Genomic DNA, 19,485 nt, shown 5'->3' on the forward strand with positions numbered 1-19,485 from the left:
TTTTTCCCTTGTTGCTTTCAATAATTTTTCTTTGTCTTTAATTTTTGTCAGTTTGATTACTATGTGTCTCAGCATGTTTCTCCTTGGGTTTATCCTTTATGGGACTCTCTGCACTTCCTGGACTTGAGTGGCTCTTTCCTTTCCCATGTTAGGAAAGTTTTCGACTATAATCTCTTCATCACTTATCCGTTCTTCTGCCTCAGTTATTCTGCTTCTGATTCCTTCTAGTGTATTTTTGATTTCAGTTATTGTATTGTTCATCTCTGTTTGTTTGTTCTTTAATTCTTCTAGGTCTTTGTTAAACATTTCTTGCATCTTCTTGATCTTTGCCACCATTCTTTTTCTGAGGTCCTGGATCATCTTCAGTATAATTATTCTGTATTATTGTTCTGGAAGGTTGCCTATCTCCACTTCATTTAGTTGTTTTTCTGGGGTTTTATCTTGTTCCTTCATCTGGTACATAGCCCTCTGCCTTTTCATCTTGTCTATCTTTCTGTGAATGTCGTTTTTGTTCCACAGTCTGTAGGATTGTGGTTCTTCTTGCTTCTGCTGTCTGCCCTCTGGTGGATGAGGCTATCTCATATGACAATATTTTTATATTACTTTATAAGTTTACCTGCAAACTCCGGAACGCCACACTCCAAAGGCCCTCCTTTTCATGTGCTGCCTCTCCCCTTCCGCACCATGTATCTTTTTTATTTATAGTTTTATCCAGATATATGCCCAGGGGTAGGATTGCAAGATCATGTGGTAGCTCTATTTTTAGTTTTTTAAGGAACCTCCATGCTGCTCTGAGTTTGGATTTTTTTAAACTTTCCGTCAAAAGCATTCCAGGCTGATACAGTAATTCAAAAGTAAGTTTAACTGAATACAAATTAGCAGGCATTGCAATCATTGTCATAGCTAGCACAAGGAATCTCAAAAGTCTGCTCCTGACATTGAAATCAGTGTTTTGAATAGGATGGAGGAAAAAAGTGGAAGTCTTGATGGTTCCCCCTCTGAGGGTCTCTGAAAGTGGTATTCCTTAGTGTTTCTAGCTTCTTTGGAACTCATACTTGTCTCTGCTGTCTCCATCACAGCCTACATCCCTGAATCTTTCTGAAATTTATTAGTCCATGATGAAGAGGAACAGATTCTCTCTTTTACCTACTTTTTGTAACCATAGAAACTATATCAGTGCCTGGCACTTTGTAGATGCTCATCAAATGTCCACTAAACCAGTAGGTGAAGCTGAGGACATTTAAATGTTGAGAATAGCAGTGTGCGGTATTTTTAAAATTAAAAGTGAGAAATGGCCTGATCTTATGGAACACATATGGGACAGACCATACTTAGTGAAGCATGCCCATTTTGGATTAAGAAATATGATTATCATTTGCCAGCTCTGATTCCTGCCTCTGGGCTGATAAGATGTGTCAAAAGATTCATTTTCACTCATTCGCAGACACCAAAACAGAAGTGGTTTTTAATGAATGCAGGAGCTGAAGTAACAGTCATTAGTAGCTAGAAATAGGCAACTGATTGCTAAGTCAAGATGAACTGCTTCAATAAAAAAGACCTTCATGCCTGAGGCATACTCTGCCTTCTTTGCTGAAGTTGTGGTGGATTTTTTTTTTAATAATGGCAACATAGTTTGCCTATTCTTGATGTTTTCTAATCTTCCACTGAGGAAAGATTGGAGGAGCTAAATAAATTAGTTATCAGATAATTAATTTACACAAACAAAACTAATATTGGCCCTTAGTCATTTCTGTTAGGCATATGCCATCTATCCAAACAGAGATGGAGCTGGGCAAGAAAGGGCAGTGTCAAGGCCTCTTTGGATCATGTCTCTGTCTGGCTTCTGATGCCATCTGTCTGGAATGATTTCTAAAAACATCAAAAATCCCTGGTCCTGCCTAGCACCTTTCCCCCACCTTGCACTGCTCAGCACTGGGAAGCGTTCTGCATGGATCCACCTGGCAGATGGGCAGAATGGTAACCCAGGGGCCTGATTGCTGGTCCTATTCCTTCCTTGCAGACACAGCTTTGCATTTGTCAAGTCAGAGAAGTCTCTCATGTTTTAGAACTAGAAATCTTAGTTTAGCAACCAGAGCTATCGCTGTAGAGATGAGGGAAGTGAAGTCCAGAGAGGTTAAGTAGCTTGTCCAAGGTCAACACAGCAAAACAGTGAAGCTGAGGCTGGCATTTCTCTTGGACCTCAGACCGGTGTTCTTCCTACTGTCCTTCTGTGGCTTCAGTTTGTAAACGGAGGATTGCTTCTCCCCACTCCTCTCTTATACCCCATGGCTCTTTCAGTGAATTATCTCTACTGTCCTCATAATATTCCTCATTTCAAAGAAAACCCACTCTATGGTATAGTGCTTTCCATTTTTCCTGCTGTTTGGAAGGATGTTTTACCTGCTTGTCAGTGCTGAGCTCTGAGCTCCTTAGAGAAGGGCATTTGGTTGTTGTGAGCCATCCAGGCAGAACTGGCCGAGCTGGCCACATGGTTTCTCTGCATCACTTGGCTGTCAGATAAGGGCCACCTGCTTATTGATTGGCACAGTGTAACTTAGGTCCAACGTGCTCCCTGATGACACAGAACTTCAGGGAATTGATGTTGCTCTTCTTCAGGAACAAAAGATACCAGAAGTTAGATGGAACTGAACAGTCAAGAAAACAAAAGTATATACCTCCCGTCTCCCCATTCCCAACCCAGGAGCTGTGATCTGCCAATAGAGGATAAGTACAACCAAGTCCCTGGGACAAAGAGAGAAAATTCTGAGCAACCAGACATCAGCAGTCATTGGGCCAAAATAAACCTTGAGATGGTTAAGAATCTGATTATCTGGATTAATTTCTCTTTTTTCTCCTTTATCCTCTTAGGACTGAGCTAAACGTTCTCTTCAATGCAAACAGTATTAAGTGCCTTGTATCTAACAAGCGTGTTGGCAGGCACTGGTTGAGGTTAAAAGATGAATCTTAGATTTGATAGACAGAGCTTGGGCATTGGAGACAGGAAGACTTGGGTAAGAATCCTGGCTTTGCCACTTAATAGCTGTGTGTCCTTGGATAAATGACTTAACCTTTCTGAGCCTTAATTTCAATATCTTTGTTAAATAAATTTTAAGACTGAGAAAAGTATCAGATAATTGATTTAAAATACCTAGGACAGTATTCATCATAACATAGATGTTCTGAAAATGTTTGTCATTATAATTTATATAAGCTCCTGGGAGCCCATTTTTGATCTTTTGGTAGGTCTGTACTCTTAGCATTTCTCCGGAAACCATGAAAAAATTTTCAGAGACAGTATTATTAGCTGATGTCACAGTGGACCATGCTATGGAATCAAACTCAGCTGTCACAAATTTGCCTGACATAATGTTAGTAGATTAAACCCTAAGAATTTTTAAGCACATGGTGAATGGTGTAGATGGAATTTCTGCATTCTTTAAAAGGGCTGGATTCTAGGATGCCCTTCCTCTAAGGTTTATTGATTCTTATTATTTGTTGTGGCTTCATCAATTTTGACAAAAGCATTTTTTTTCAGAGCCCTGTGTATCAGTCGGCTACAGCCACAATTTTTCTGCATAGCAAATCACTCCAAACTCAGTGGCATACAACAATAAGCATGCATTTCTCACTCATGAGTCTGCAGGTCAGCTGAGTTTTGACTATCTAGCTATGGCTTGGGTCCCTTCTGCTCTAGATGTCTCTCACCTTCCTTGGAACAACAATTATCTGATGCAGGAGAGCCAGGGAAGGGGATAAGCATCACCATCCAGGTACATTGAAAGCCTCTGCTCACGTCACATTCAATAACATCCCATTAGCCAGGCAAGTCACATGGCTAAGCCCCAAAGTCAAGAAGCAGACTTTCCGCCCGCCATGAGGCCAGAACAAGGATCTGGGTGTCTATTAATTCTGGGGAGGAGTCAAGAATTGGGGATCAATGAAACATTCTTCTACACCTCTGATGCTGTAAACTATTGCTAGAACGTTATCCCCTTTCTGGTCATTTAAGGAGATTGTCCTTTGGATCTAGCTGTAACCTCTGACAAGTGATCTACCTCTTGGTATGTTGTGAGCCAACATAAGAGGATAGGTCTTCTTCTTTAGTAGACAGTTCCTTTTAAGATTCAATGCTGTGATAAAGCAGCTAAACAGAGCAGAGGAAAAAACAATCATGGAGATGTCCTCTGTCAGTTTTTAAATCCAGTCCACATCAGAACAGACTGGAACTTTTACCAACTAATGTCAAGTCAGGGGTCTAACTGAATTGAAATATTGGCTTTCCTCCAATTCCCAGTGATTTTCAGGCCATTTCATAAAAAGCAGCAATGTAACTGATACTTCTGGTTTCACATAGCACACTAGATCAAAAGCATAGATTACTTTGAAAATCTGATCATTTTTCTAGGAATAACTCTCCTTGACTATCAATAAGTAATAAATACTCAAACTACTCTGAATCGTTGCGTTGAGTTTAGAGGACAAAAGGTGGGGCTCTAGCTGAGACTATTAACAAGAATGTGGATGAAAATCCTCCTTATCCTGTCATCTAACAGAATACAGGTCTTCAGAGAATGACCCTTTTTCCTGGTGTGATATATTCAACCACTGCCTAAGGAGCAGGGAGCTTAAGATTCTTTCTCACTATCAGTACTTCTCTGGGAAACCAAGAAATATCCAGGGGAGAATGGTCTTCCTGCTTGGCTGCTTCTCTGTGACTCTTACTGGGTGACAGAGCACCCCAGGGTTTAGAAGCCTGATCTCTGGGATACGTGGCTGGGTTCAAGCTCAGATCCACCACTGGGTAGCTGTGTGACCTTGGGAAGGTGGTTTAGTCTCTGTGGTGTCACTGATGCTGCTCACAGATGGTCCTCTCCCCTCTCTTCCTGGCACCCAGAAGACTGGACCCACTGGTTCCTTTGTGGTTGGGTGGTGACTCGTCCTGTCCAAAGAAATGTTATATTATTATAGTAACGTCTGGGCTATAACATGCAATAACTCATGCACGAGTCTCCAGAATTCTCTCTTGTCTCTCATACAATGAGCAACAACATTCAAGATGGTGGCTACTCCTTCAGCCTCGGTCCCAGGGTAACGACAGTGAACAGAGTCCTCCTGGTGATCTCTGATAGACTTGTAGCATGAGAGAAGAATAAACTTGGTTACATTAAACCATTGTGATCTTGAGGGTTATTTGTTACTGCAGCTTAACTTAGTCTACCCTGATTGATACATCTCACTAAATCTCAGCTTCTTTATCTGAAAATGAGGATAATAGTGGAATCTAGGCTATGAAGTAATCATGGGAATTAAATAGGATAAGATGTCTATAGTACTTAGAATTGTACCTACATAATAAATTCTTAATATATTTTGGCTATTATATATTATCATTATTATTTTGTTATATCTTATTCTAACTTTGTCTCTAACAAGTTACCTGTTCCTTTCAAATAAGTTGTTAGTCATGTGATTTGAGAAACTCACTTACCCACAAATTGCTATACTAGTACATTAGACTAGGTGAACTCCAGCTTTAAATTTCTAGACTTAAAATTATGTGACTCTACTCTGGAAGCACTCAGAGAATCCATCCTGGTGTTTCAAATACATTCTATTGCTTAGGGGAACAAAATATGTGATAAAACTAAGCACCGTCTTCTTCCCTTTTCCAGTTGCCCTTCCCTACCACTCAACAAACAAAAAGATCTATGTCCTTTTTACAGGTTGCTCTGTATCCTATTCCGAAGATTTCTGCCCAGGAAATTACATCTGGCTTGTAAATTCTCAGCTACAGATGGGTTTCCCAGTTTAGGCAACCACATCCTTGGTAGTCCATTTCCTCTCTCTGTTCTGTTTTCAGTCTATGTACACAGTATCTTGTCTCGTCAATACAATTTTACCTGGCTCCAAGCCGTAGCCCACCATGGTCTTTCTCATGATAGTGTGGTCTTCTCTAGTCCAAAAGGAGAGGATCCTGTTCTTGTTCCATCTTAGTCCTGTCTAAAGGTGACCCCCTTCATGCCACCGCTCACAACCATGAGACTTGTCCTCCAACTTCTCCAGATCAGCACTTTCCATATCTTGATTTATACTCTTTTTTTTTTTTTTGTGGTATGCGGGCCTCTCACTGTTGTGGCCTCTCCCGTTGGGGAGCACATGTTGCGGCCTCTCCCGTTGCGGGGCACAGGCTCCGGACACGCAGGCCCAGCGGCCCTGGCTCACGGGCCCAGCCGCCCTGCGGCATGTGGGATCCTCCCGGACCGGGGCACGAACCCGTGTCCCCTGCATCGGCAGGCGGATTCTCAACCACTGCGCCACCAGGGAAGCCCGATTTATACTCTTTATTTTTTCCCCTATGTGACTCTGGCTGAATCCTTCTCTGTTCCCAGAGGCAGCCCTGCCTATACTTCTAACAGCAGTATGTTAATATGTTAGGTTAAACTATAGGAAATTGCCATTTTTAGGTTGAATGTGGCGATTTCATATGGTTCAACCTATATATAAACCCAATTTAGGAAAGAGGAGGAATTTCATCACATACATATTGAATTGCATGTTGAATCCAATCCAATCAAGAATTTCTTTCTCCTTACTTGCTGAACTGGGGGCAAGTGGTTGTTCTCACAGACCATGCTTTATGCTATTTATGTCTAACCCCCTGGCCTCCCTATGCCCAGCACTTGGCCCATAGCAGATCCTGCTACTAAGTTTATTGACTGAGGCAGAGGCTTTTCCTAATATCTCTTATTGGCATCCATGTTCCCACATTTTGGCTATTTATAAAGGTACTGTTTACTGTTACTTTGTGAGATACAATAACACTTCTTTTCTTTAATCTCTTTCAGATTGAAGACATCATTACAAAGATGCAAGATGACAAGACAGGTGGTGTGCCTATCAGAACAGTCAAGAGCTTTCTCTCCAAAATCCCCAGTGTTGTCACAGGTAAATGTTCTCCTTACAAGATGTTGATGGCAACAAGGAAGTGTTGCTGCAGTGTTGTGTAGCCTTGACTGTGACCTGGGAGGTGTCTAATAGATTGTGAATAGGAAAGATGATATGTTCACTGTGCTTCTTATATAAAGTCAAGTTCTGATCTTGGTTTCCAGGAAGAAGCTACTGTTTGCCAGTCATTAAGAATGGTCTAACCATGACCAGCCTATGGTTGAGGCTTCTGGAAAGAAACAAACTCATTAATAAACTGGCTAGCCCATCAGCCATTTGGCCTATGGGGTGTACACAAGCACAGAAGTATTGAAGAAATTATTTTAGTTTTAAACAAGCTTTAAAAAAGGTCTTATATTCTAATTCTACAAAATGCTTTCAAGTGTTTTAACTCACTGTACTTGAACTCTTGAAAGAAGTGGTTTTAAAATGTTTTTCTGCATTACTTTGGGGTTTTTGTGTGTTTTCTGTGCTCAAATCTCTCTTTAAAAATTGTTAATTGTGAAATCTATCAAACATGTCTGTATAGTTTCAAGAAGAATAGAACAGGTCACATGTACCACCATGCTGCTTCATAAAGAACACATCCTCGGAACCTTAGAGCCTCTAGGGAACGTAATGGATGGCATCTACCTCCTTTTCCACCAGAGGAACCACTGTCTACTTTTATATTAAACAAATTGTTGCTTTTCCTCACAATCTTTCCACATAGGTGTGTATCCCTTACTATACAAACCAATAACCAAATAAATTAAGATAAAATTTTAGATGATTCCCTAACTATCAAAATCTGGCTATTTGCTTTCCCATTTGGGGGAAACAAAAGGACTAAGTTTCTACTGCACACCTATAGAATGGCTAAAATAAAATCCTGACAATACCAAGTGTCAGTGAGGTTATGGAGCAACTAGAACTCTCATATGCTGTTGGTGGGAAGGTAAAATGACACAGCTACCCTGGAAGTTTCTTACAAAGTTAAACATATCTTTACCGTGTGACCCAGCAATCCCACTCCTAGGTACTTATTCAAGAGAAATGAAAACTTGCCTTCAGACAAAAACTTGTCAATATTCATAGCAACTTTATTCTTCATCTCTGAAGACTGGAAACAACCCAAATGTCCTTCAGTGGGTGAATGAATAAACAGACTGTGGTACATCCATATCCAGCAATAAAAAGGAGAGAACTATTGATGTATGCACCAACTTGGATTAATCTCGAAGTCATTTGTCTGAATGAAAAAAAATCCATCTCAGAAGGTTAGATACTATATGAATCCATTGTAGGACATTCTAAAAAATAAATAAACCAAAAAAAAAAACTATAGTGATAGAGAACGGATCAATAGTTGCCAGGGATTGGGAGTTGGGGGAGTTATGGAGTGACAGAACAGTTCTGTATTCTGATTGGGTTAGTGGTGGTGACATGAATCTATACATAGGTCAAGATTCATAGAACAGCATACCAAAAAAAGAAAAAAAAAGAGTCAATATACTATATGTTACTTTAAAAAATAAATGTACTCAGTTGAGGTACCCATAAGTATCCCAACTTATTGTTCAGACTGTCACTGTCTGAACTCAAGTACCAAGTAGATTTGGATAATGAAAGATGCTTGCATTCTTAGTATTCTCTCATTCTGAAATTTATATAAATGGAATTATACCCTAATATTGGCTAGTATATATTTTTTCACCCATTTCTGGATTTTGCTTGATAAAATGTTGTTCAGGATTTTGTATCTATTTTCATGGGCAAGATTGGTCTGTTGGTTTTCTTATTTACCCTCCTTGCTGGTTTTGGTACCAAATTTATGCTAGTTTCATAAGATGAACAATGGCATATATCTCTTTCATTGACATTGTGGTGTTCTCTGAAAAGTAATTTTACCTTTAATCTAGCTTTCAGGTGTTTATTTCAATTATTCTATTTTTATTTATTAAAGTTCCATCTGGTTCTTCTTTCAGTATGCCTGGTCATTCATTCAACAAGTATTTACTGGGTATTTACCATTTTCTAAGCATTGTTGGGCACTGGGTATTCAGAAGTAAATGAAACAGGTCAGAATTTCTGCTCTCATGGAATTTAGATTCTAGTAGAGGAGATAACAAAATAAATAAGGAAAATTTGCAGAATTTCCATAGAGATAAAGACCAATGAAGAAAATAAGTATGAAAAGGGGATAGGAGTGTTAAAATTTTGGAACTAGTGGCTAAGCAAGAACTTCCTGAGAAGGTAACATTTGAGTAAAGATGGACAGAGATGAGGAGTTGCATTATGTAGATATTGAGGGAACAAGCATTCCCGAAAGCCAGTGCTAAAACTCCAAGGCAGGCATGTTCCTAGTGTATTGAGGAACTAAGAAGAGGGAACTAGAATAGAGTGAAGAAAAGAAAGGATAATAGAGATGAAGTCAGACTGATAATGGTGAGCTAGACCATGTAGCTTCTTGGTGATTATAAGGCCCCCGGAGGACTTTGAGCATGGGGTGACATGCTCTGACTTATATTTCAACAGCATCGCTCTATTGCTTTCTACCTACTCTGAGGAGTTGGGAGGTTAAGCACCAGATAGGAGGCTATTGTAAAAATGGTGACTCAGACTAGGCTGTCAGCATTGGAGATATATGAAGTGGTCAGATTCCAGTTCAAGCTTAAAGGCAGAATAGTATTTGGGGATAGACCTGATGTAGAATATGAGAGAAAGAAAGGAATTGATGATGACTCCACACTTTTGGGCTTGAGTGACTAGAAGAACAGAGTTGCCATTAAGTTCAATGACAAAGACTGTGAATGGGGCAGGGGGGTTGTTTGTTTAGCTGAAGTATAAGAAATCAAAAAATTTATTTTCATTTTTATTTTTTAATTGAAGTACAGTTGATTTACAACGTTGTGTTAGCTTCAGGTATACAGCAAAGTGATTCAGTTATACATGTATATGTATATTCTTTTCCCTTATAGGTTATTAAAAAATATTGAGTTCCCTGTGCTATACAGTAGGTCCTTCTTGGTTATCTATTTTATATACAGTAGTGTGTATATGTTAATCTCAAACTCCTAATTTATCTCTCCCCATCCTTTCCCCTTTAGTAACCATAAGTTTGTTTTCTATGTCTGTGGGTCTATTTCTGTTTTATAAATAAGTTCATTTGTGTCATTTTTTTTTTTTAGATTCCACATGTAAGCAATATTATATGATATTTGTCTTTCTCTGTCTGGCTTACTTCACTTTGTATGATAATCACTGGGTCCATCCATGATGCTGCAAATGATTATTTCATTCTTTTTTATGGCTGAGTAATATTCCATTGTGTATGTATGTGTATGTGTGTATATATATATATATATACCATATCTTCTTTATCCATTCATCTGTCAGTGGACACTTAGGTTGCTTCCATGTCTTGACAGTTGTAAATAGTGCTGCAATGAATATTGGGGTGCATGTATCTTTTTGAGTTATAGTTTTATCCTGATATATGCCCGGGAGTAGGATTGCAGGATCATATGGTAACTCTATTTTTAGTTTTTTAAGGAACCTCCATACTGTTCTCCATAGTGACTGCACCAATTTACATTCCCACCAGCAGTATAGGAGGGTTCCTTTTACTCCACACCCTATCTAGCATTTATTATTTGTAGACTTTTTGATGATGGCCATTCTGCCCAGTGTGAGGTGATACCTCATTGTAGTTTTGATTTTCATTTTTCTAATAATTAGTGATGTTGAGCATCTTTTCATGTGCCTCATGGCCATATGTATGTCATCTTTGGAGAAACGCCTATTCAGATTTTCTGCACATTTTTTGATTGGGTTGTTTGTTTTTTTGATATTGTGTGGTATGAGCTGTTTGTGTATTTTGGAAATTAATCCCTTGTCAGTTGCATCATTTGCAAATATTTTTTCCATTCAGTAGGTTGTCTTTTCGTTTTGTTTATGGTTTCCTTTGCTGTGCAAAAGCTTTTAAGTTTAATTAGGTACCATTTGTTTATTTTTGTTTTTATTTCCATTATTCTAGGAGATGGATCCAAAAAGATATTGCTGCAATTTACATCAGAGAGTGTTCTGCCTATGTTTTCTTCTAGGAGTTTTACAATATCTGGTCTTACATTTAGGTCTTTAATCCATTTTGAGTTTATTTTTGTATATGGTGTTAGAGAACGTCCTAATTTCATTCTTTTACATGTAGCTGTTCAGTTTTCCCAGCACCACTTATTGAAGAGACTGTCTTTTCTCCATCGTATATCCTTGCCTGCTTTGTTGTAGATTAATTGACCACAAGTGCATGGGTTTATTTCTGGGCTTTCTAACCTGCTCCACCTATATGTCTGTTTTTGCAAAAACTTCATTTTAGACCTGTCAAATTTTAAGGACCTATTGTACATTCAACTGGAAATAACAAGTAGGCACTTGGGTTTGTGGATCTAGATTTTTCAGGGAGAGTCTGAGCTGGGACATAAGTCATCGGCATATGGATGGTATTTAAAGCCATGGAATTAATGAGCTCACCCAGGGAGTGAGTGTAGGTAGAAAATATAGTCCAAGTCCTAAAACTTGGGATACTCTAGTATATAGAGGACCTGGAGAAAACAAGAAATCAGCAAAACAAATTGAGAAAGAGTAGCTGGAGACAAGGAATATCAGGAGGATATGGTTTCTTGGAAGCCAAATTTTCTAGAAAGTATTTCAAGGAAGAGTAGAGTTGATCTACTATATCAAATGTAACTGATAGTCAAGTAAGATAAGGACTGAGAATCGACCACTGAATTTAGCAACATTGACTTCACTGCTGACCTTGATAAGTTCATGTTCCATGAAGCATTGAGAGCAAAAAGCCTTACTGGAGTGGGTTCAAGTCAGAATGGGAGGAGAGTGAGTTGAGGTGTAGTGAGTATTATTAGCCTTCGTAGGAGTTTTCCTTAAAAGGAAGAAGTGCAGTAGTATCTAAATGGGTAAATGAGATTAGAATATGTAGGTTTTTAAATTAATATGAAAGTCACAGTATGTTTGTATGATCATGGGAATGATTCAGTAAAGAGGAAAAAATGGTGCAGGAGAAAGAGGGAAAATTCAAGGACTGATTTCAACAAGGAGGTAAGGGATTGAATCTGATGCACAGGTACATGGGTAGCTTTAGCTAGAAACATGTACAGTGTATTCATAGGAAGAGGAGGGAAGGCATAGTAAATGCACAGAGGTACAAATAAGCATAAAGGGATGGTGGGAGCTTGTAGAATTTTTCTTCTAATTGTTTAAATTTTCTTAGTAATATGGGCAGCAAAGATGGTAGAGATGTTAAAGGACTGGGAAGAGATTAGAAACTATGAAATAGTCATTTAGGAGAGTAAAGAGATTGGACTAGGGAAACAGAGTTTTGACTGCTAGGTAGCTTAAAGACCCTCTTGATTATTATTAATATTTATGAATTTAAAGAGAGGCAAATCTTTCTCCAGCCACATTTAGCTTCCTTGATTTCAGGCATGTATCAGGTAGAAAATTAGACTTCATTGAAAGTCCTTAAAAGGCTAAAGCAAGTATGAGAGTGTGATAAATCAAAAGAGAGGCAAGAGAATAACTAAAATGATTGACCATTAGGTTTTTTTTTAAACATTAACTCACTGTATTTTTTTAAATTAATTAATTAATTAATTTTGGGCTGCATTGTGTCTTCATTGCTGCGTGCGGGCTTTCTCTAGTTGCGGCGAGTGGGGGCTACTCTTCGTTGTGGTGTGTGGGCTTCTCATTGAGCTGGCTTCTCTTGTTGCTAAGCATGGGCTCTACGTGTTTAGGCTTCAGTAGCTGTGACTCACAGGCTCAGTAGTTGTGGCTCACGGGCTCTAGAGCACAGGCTCAGTGGCTGTGGTGCACAGGCTTAGTTGCTCCAAGGCACGTGGGATCTTCCCGGACCCGGGCTCGAACCCATGTCCCCTGCATTGGCAGGCAGATTCTTAACCACTGCACCACCAGGGAAGTCCTGACCATTAAATTTTAACTGACTAAGGAGGGAAGTGAGAACATGAGATGGTAAGAACAGTGAAGAGTAATGATTATAATAAATTTGTAGGTTCCAGTGACAAAGGAGTTTCAGAACTGGAGGTGAGAGAAAGAGGGCTGGAAATATATGAAGTGTTGGTTAGAGAGTGGATGTTTGAAATTGAGAGTGTAGAGGGGTTGCAATATATTGGTGGTGTCAAGATGGAAGGTATGACTATGGGAATAAGTGACTGAGATAGAATGGAGGTCAAGGAACTCTAAGAGGTCATGATCTTGGAAGATTGAGCTCTCCGGATATTGAAATCACTAATGGGGAGTGTTAGAGAGGGTGCTTGTGAGTCCTTATGGAATGAGAGGCTGGGACCCAGGGATCAGTACGTGACTTTCACAGCAAGGGGTACAGGTGGTTTAACCCAATGTCATGGGAGTCGAAGCTGAGTGTTCTTTAGAGAAGAGAGAGGGATTGGAGACAGTCTGAATGAAGCCATGAGAAACAAAGAGGTTGCTTACCTGCCTTCAAACCCCAAGGGGTATAAGGCATGGGGCAGGGAGCATAGGCACCACCTAAGAGAGCTACAGGGAAGCAGTCCTATTTGGTAAGAACAAGAAGATAAAGGGACTATTAACTGAAAAGGTTGAGGATATTTTTTAAAAATCTTACTTGTGATTGACCATGTGTTCCAGAGAGCAGGTAAAAGCATTTCAGGAAATGGTGAGTATATGACCTGGGTAATAAATCCACATGATTGCTCTGTACCACACACTAGGGTAGGCACAGGAGACATGATGATGAGTAAAAACCTGATCTCTGCTTTTCAAAAGCTATTAATCTAGTGAGAGAAACAGATACAGGTAGACCAATAGTTATATGAGCTATGCACTATACTAGAAGAATAAACTAAGCCCAGAGGAGAGAATCATGAGTTTTTCTTGAGTATATCTAGAATATTTCTCTGAGGATGTGTATCAGTTATCTATTGCTGTATAACCAACTACCACAAACCATAATGATTTTTTCATTTTTCATGATCATGACTCCATGAATTAGCAATTGGGGCAGTTGTTCTGCTGGTCTCACCCACGTGGCCCTAGTCATCCGATGGTTCATCTGAGGCTAGAGGGTCTATGATGGCCTCACTCACTTGCTTGGCAGTGGTGCCTACCCTTCGCTGAGGCTTCAGTTCTCCTCCACATCTCCTCGTATCCCCCAGTAGGCTAGACTGGACTGCTTCACAGCCTTCTGGTTTCAGAGTTCCAAGAGAGAGGGGATGAAAACAGAAAGGCTTCTTAAGGCCCAGCCTCCAGAACTCATACAGTGTCAAGTCCACCACAATCTATTCTTCAAAGCAAGTCACAACACCAGCCTTGATTGAAGAGGATGGAGAAACCAACTCCATCTCCTGGTGTAGGAGTAGCAGTGTCACATTGACAATAGGGAGACATGATTCATTGGAGGCCAATATTCTAATGATCTACCACAGGAAATAATTTTAGAGCTAGGCCTTACTCATGAGGAGAAAATGGAGGAAGGTCATTTCAAGTGGAGAAAATAGAATTTTCAGAGGCTCAAATACAGGAAACCTATGCCAGGTTTCAGCAGGGATGAGCTTGTTTATGTGGCTGGAGTTTAAGATACGGTAATATATGTGTTTGAGGAGAGGAACACACTGGCAGAACAGCCACAGGAATTAAAAGGATATGAAGTTTAGACTTCCCAGAACTACTGCTGCCAGTGTCTGTCCCTGAAGTGAGCTACAGCCACCCCCCACCTCCACAGAGGATCCTTCAATACTAGCAGATCTTCAAAAACATGCTTATTTCTCATATGAAAAGCAGTATGCCACTTAAAGAATCCCTGGAGCCCAGTGGAGAGGCCAGCGGTGAGGAGCTGAGGTGGGGCTCCTTTTCAGGCAGTAGCCATGCTTTCAGGGGACTACAGCTTCCATGTGAGACCCTGATCCCCAACCACCACCGGATGTGGACCCACAAGTGTTTTTGGCAACAAGGAATGAAATCCGAAGCTGATGGCTAACAGGCTATGAGACAGCAAGACACAAGCGAGGAACCTGCTGTATACCCTTCAAGTTCTCTGTCCCTCTCATCCTTACAGCTGTGGATTCCACATAAAAAGTGATTAACAGAGTTTCACCCATTGTTGGAGCCCGTCAGGCTGTCCAGCACCCCGCCTCTCCACCAGTGTGTGACGCATTCCTTCCACATCTACCTACGTGAAAGCATCCCTCTGTGATGAGGAGAGGGTGGTGGTCCACACAGAGTCCAGCAGCAAGAGGGAAGACCATGTGGCTGACAGGGTCTTGGTAATCCGACTGGGTGTCAGGCCTGAGCCTCTGAGGTGGGAGCTGAGTTCAGGACATTGGACCAGCAGAGACCACCCAGCCCCACGTAATATCATTTGGTGAGGGCTCTCCCAGAGATCTCCGTTTCAACGCTAAGACCCAGTTCCACTCAATCACCAGCAAGCTCCAGTGCTGGACACCCCATGCCAAACAATTAACAAGACAGAACACAACCCCACCCATTAGCAGGGAGGCTGCCTAAAATCATACTAAGTTCACAGACACCTCAAAACACACCACCAGAGGTGGTCCTTCCCGCCAGAAAGACAAGATCCAGTCTCATCCACCAGAACACAGGCACCAGTCCCCTCCACCAGGAAGCCTACACAACGCACTGAACCAACCTTACCCACTGGGGGCAGACACCAAAACAATGGGAACTGTGAACCTGCAGCCTGTGAAAAGGAGACCCCAAACACAGTAAGTTAAGCAAAATGAGAAGACAGAGAAATACACAGCAGATGAAGTAGCAAGGTAAAAACCCACCAGACCAAACAAATGAAGAGGAAATAGGCAGTCTACCTGAAAAAGAATTCAGAGTAATGATAGTAAAGACAATCCAAGATCTTGGAAATAGAATGGAGAAAATACAAGAAATGTTTAACAAGGACCTAGAAGAACTAAAGAGCAAACAATGATGAACAACACAATAAATGATATAAAAAATTCTCTAAAGTTAGGGAATCGGTAGCAGAATAACTGAGGCAGAAGAACAGATAAGTGACCTGGAAGATAAAATAGTGGAAATAACTACTGCAGAGCAGAATAAAGATAAAAGAATTAAAAGAATTGAGGACAGTCTCAGAGACCTCTGGGACAGCATAAAACACACCAACATTCGAATTATAGGGATCCCACAGGAAGAGAAAAAGAAAGGAACTGAGAAAATATTTGAAGATATTATCGTTGAAAACTTCCCTAATATGGGAAAGGAAATAGTCAATCAAGTCCAAGAAGCGCAGAGAGTCCCATACAAGATAAATCCAAGGAGAAACATGCCAAGACACAGATTAAACAAATTATCAAAAGCAGCAAGGGAAAAGCAACAAATAATATACGAGGGAATCCCCATAAGGTTAGTGCTGATCTTTCAGCAGAAACTCTGCAAGCCAGAGGGGAGTGGCAGGACATATTTAAAGAGATGAAAGGGAAAAACTTACAACCAAGACTACTTACTCTAGCCAGCAAGGATCTCATTCAGATTCGATGGAGAAGTTAAAACCTTTACAGATAAGCAAAAGCTAAGAGAATTCAGCACCACCAAACCAGCTTTACAACAAATACTAAAGGAACTTCTCTAGGCAGGAAACACAAGAGAAGCAAGGTAAAAACCCACCAGACCAAACAAATGAAGAGGAAATAGGCAGTCTACCTGAAAAAGAATTCAGAGTAATGATAGTAAAGACAATCCAAGATCTTGGAAATAGAATGGAGAAAATACAAGAAATGTTTAACAAGGACCTAGAAGAACTAAAGAGCAAACAATGATGAACAACACAATAAATGATATAAAAAATTCTCTAAAGTTAGGGAATCGGTAGCAGAATAACTGAGGCAGAAGAACAGATAAGTGACCTGGAAGATAAAATAGTGGAAATAACTACTGCAGAGCAGAATAAAGATAAAAGAATTAAAAGAATTGAGGACAGTCTCAGAGACCTCTGGGACAGCATAAAACACACCAACATTCGAATTATAGGGATCCCACAGGAAGAGAAAAAGAAAGGAACTGAGAAAATATTTGAAGATATTATCGTTGAAAACTTCCCTAATATGGGAAAGGAAATAGTCAATCAAGTCCAAGAAGCGCAGAGAGTCCCATACAAGATAAATCCAAGGAGAAACATGCCAAGACACAGATTAAACAAATTATCAAAAGCAGCAAGGGAAAAGCAACAAATAATATACGAGGGAATCCCCATAAGGTTAGTGCTGATCTTTCAGCAGAAACTCTGCAAGCCAGAGGGGAGTGGCAGGACATATTTAAAGAGATGAAAGGGAAAAACTTACAACCAAGACTACTTACTCTAGCCAGCAAGGATCTCATTCAGATTCGATGGAGAAGTTAAAACCTTTACAGATAAGCAAAAGCTAAGAGAATTCAGCACCACCAAACAAGCTTTACAACAAATACTAGAGGAACTTCTCTAGGCAGGTCTACAAGAGACCCACTTCAGACCTACGGACACATACAGACTGAAAGTTAGGGAATGGAAAAAGATATTCCATGCAAATGGAAATCAGAAGAAAGCTGGAGTAGCAATTCTCATATCAGACAAAATAGACTTTAAAATAAAGACTATTACAAGAGACAAAGAAGTACACTACATAATGATCAAGGAACCAATCCAAGAAGAAGATATAGCAATTGTAAATATTTATGCACCCTACATAGAAGCACCTCAATACAGAAGTCAAATACTAACAGCTATAAAAGGGGAAATCTACAGGTCACAAATCAAGCCTTGGTAAATTTAAGAAAATTGAAATCGTATCAAGTATCTTTTCCGACCACAACACAATGAGACGAGATATCTATTACAGAAAAAACTCTGTAAAAAATACAAACACATGGAGGCTAAAAAATACACTACTAAATAACCAAGAGATAACTGAAGAATCAAAGAGGAAATCAAAAAATACCTAGAAACAAATGACAATGAAAACACAACGACCCAAAACCTATGGGATGCAGCAAAAACAGTTCTAAGAGGGAAGTTTATAGCAATACAATCCTACCTCAAGAAACAAGAAACATCTCAAATAAACAACCTAACCTTAGACCCAAAGCAATTAGAAAAAGAAGAACAAAAAAAAAACCCCAATGTTAGTACAAGGAAAGAAATCATAAAGATCAGATCAGAAATAAATGAAAAAGAAATGAAGGAAACTATAGCAGATGCAAAATCCTCAACAAAATACTAGCAAACAGAATCCAAGAGCACATTAAAAGGATCATACACCATGATCAAGTGGGGTTTATCCCAGGAATGCAAGGATACTTCAATATACACAAATCAATGTGATAAACCACATTAACAAATTGAAGGAGAAAAACCATATGATCATCTCAATAGAGGCAGAAAAAGCTTTTGACAAAATTAAACGAGAATTTATGATAAAAACCTTCCAGAAAGTAGGCATAGAGGGAACTTACCTCCACAAAATAAAGCCCATATATGACAAACCCACAGGCAACATCATTCTCAATGGTGAAAAACTGAGACCATTTCCACTAAGATCAGGAACAAGACAAGGTTGCCCACTCTCACCACTGTTATTCAACATAGTTTTGGAAGTTTTAGCCACAGCAATCAGAGAAGAAAAAGCAATTAAAGGAATCCATATTGGAAAAGAAGAAGTAAAACAGTCACTGTTTGCAGATGACATGAAACTATACATAGAGAATCCTAAAGATGCTACCAGAAGATTACTAGAGCTAATCAATGAATTTGGTAAAGTAGCAGGATACAAAATTAATGCACAGAAGTCTCTTGCATGCCTCTACACTAATGATAAAAAATCTGAAAGCGAAATTAAAGAAACACTCCCATTTACCATTGCAACAAAAAGAATAAAATACCTAGGAATCAATGTACCTAAGGAGACAAAAGACCCGTGTGCAGAAAACTATAAGTCACTGATGAATGTAATTAAAGATGATACAAACAGATGGAGAGATATGCCATGTTCTTGGATTGGAAGAATTAACATTGTGAAAATGACTGTACTACCAAAGCAGTCTACAGATTCAGTGCGATCCCTATCAAACTACCAATGGCATTTTTCACAGAACTAGAACGATAAATTTCACAATTTGTATGGAATCACAAAAGACCCCGAATAGCCAAAGCAATATTGAGAAAGAAAAATGGAGCTGGAGGAATCAGGCTCCCTGACTTCAGACTATACTACAAAGCTACAGTAATCAAGACAGTATGGTACTGGCACAAAAACAGAAATATAAATCACTGGAACAGGATAGAAAACACAGAGATAAACCCACACACATATGGTCACCTTATCTTAGATAAAGGAGGCAAGAATATACAATGGAGAAAAGACAGTCTCTTCAATAAGTGGTGCTAGGAAAACTGGACAGCTACATGTAAAAGAATGACATTAGAACACTCCCTAACACCATACACAAAAATAAACTCAAAATGGATTAAAGACCAAAATGTAAGGC

General features: G+C 39.6%; 1 protein-coding gene across 3 annotated transcripts in view; it reads left to right on the forward strand.

Annotated features, from left to right (window-relative positions):
* Positions 1-19,485, forward strand: part of RGS6 (regulator of G protein signaling 6) — a 598,625-nt gene that overhangs the window by 400,321 nt on the left and 178,819 nt on the right. For all 3 annotated transcript variants that reach the window (XM_055088571.1, XM_028496111.2, XM_055088572.1), the window contains exon 3: positions 6,846-6,945. In XM_055088571.1, coding sequence (XP_054944546.1) covers positions 6,846-6,945 — 100 coding nt within the window. The remainder of the gene's footprint in view (positions 1-6,845; positions 6,946-19,485) is intronic.

Source organism: Physeter macrocephalus, chromosome 11 (assembly GCF_002837175.3).
Source record: "Physeter macrocephalus isolate SW-GA chromosome 11, ASM283717v5, whole genome shotgun sequence".
Classification (NCBI taxonomy): domain Eukaryota; kingdom Metazoa; phylum Chordata; class Mammalia; order Artiodactyla; family Physeteridae; genus Physeter; species Physeter macrocephalus.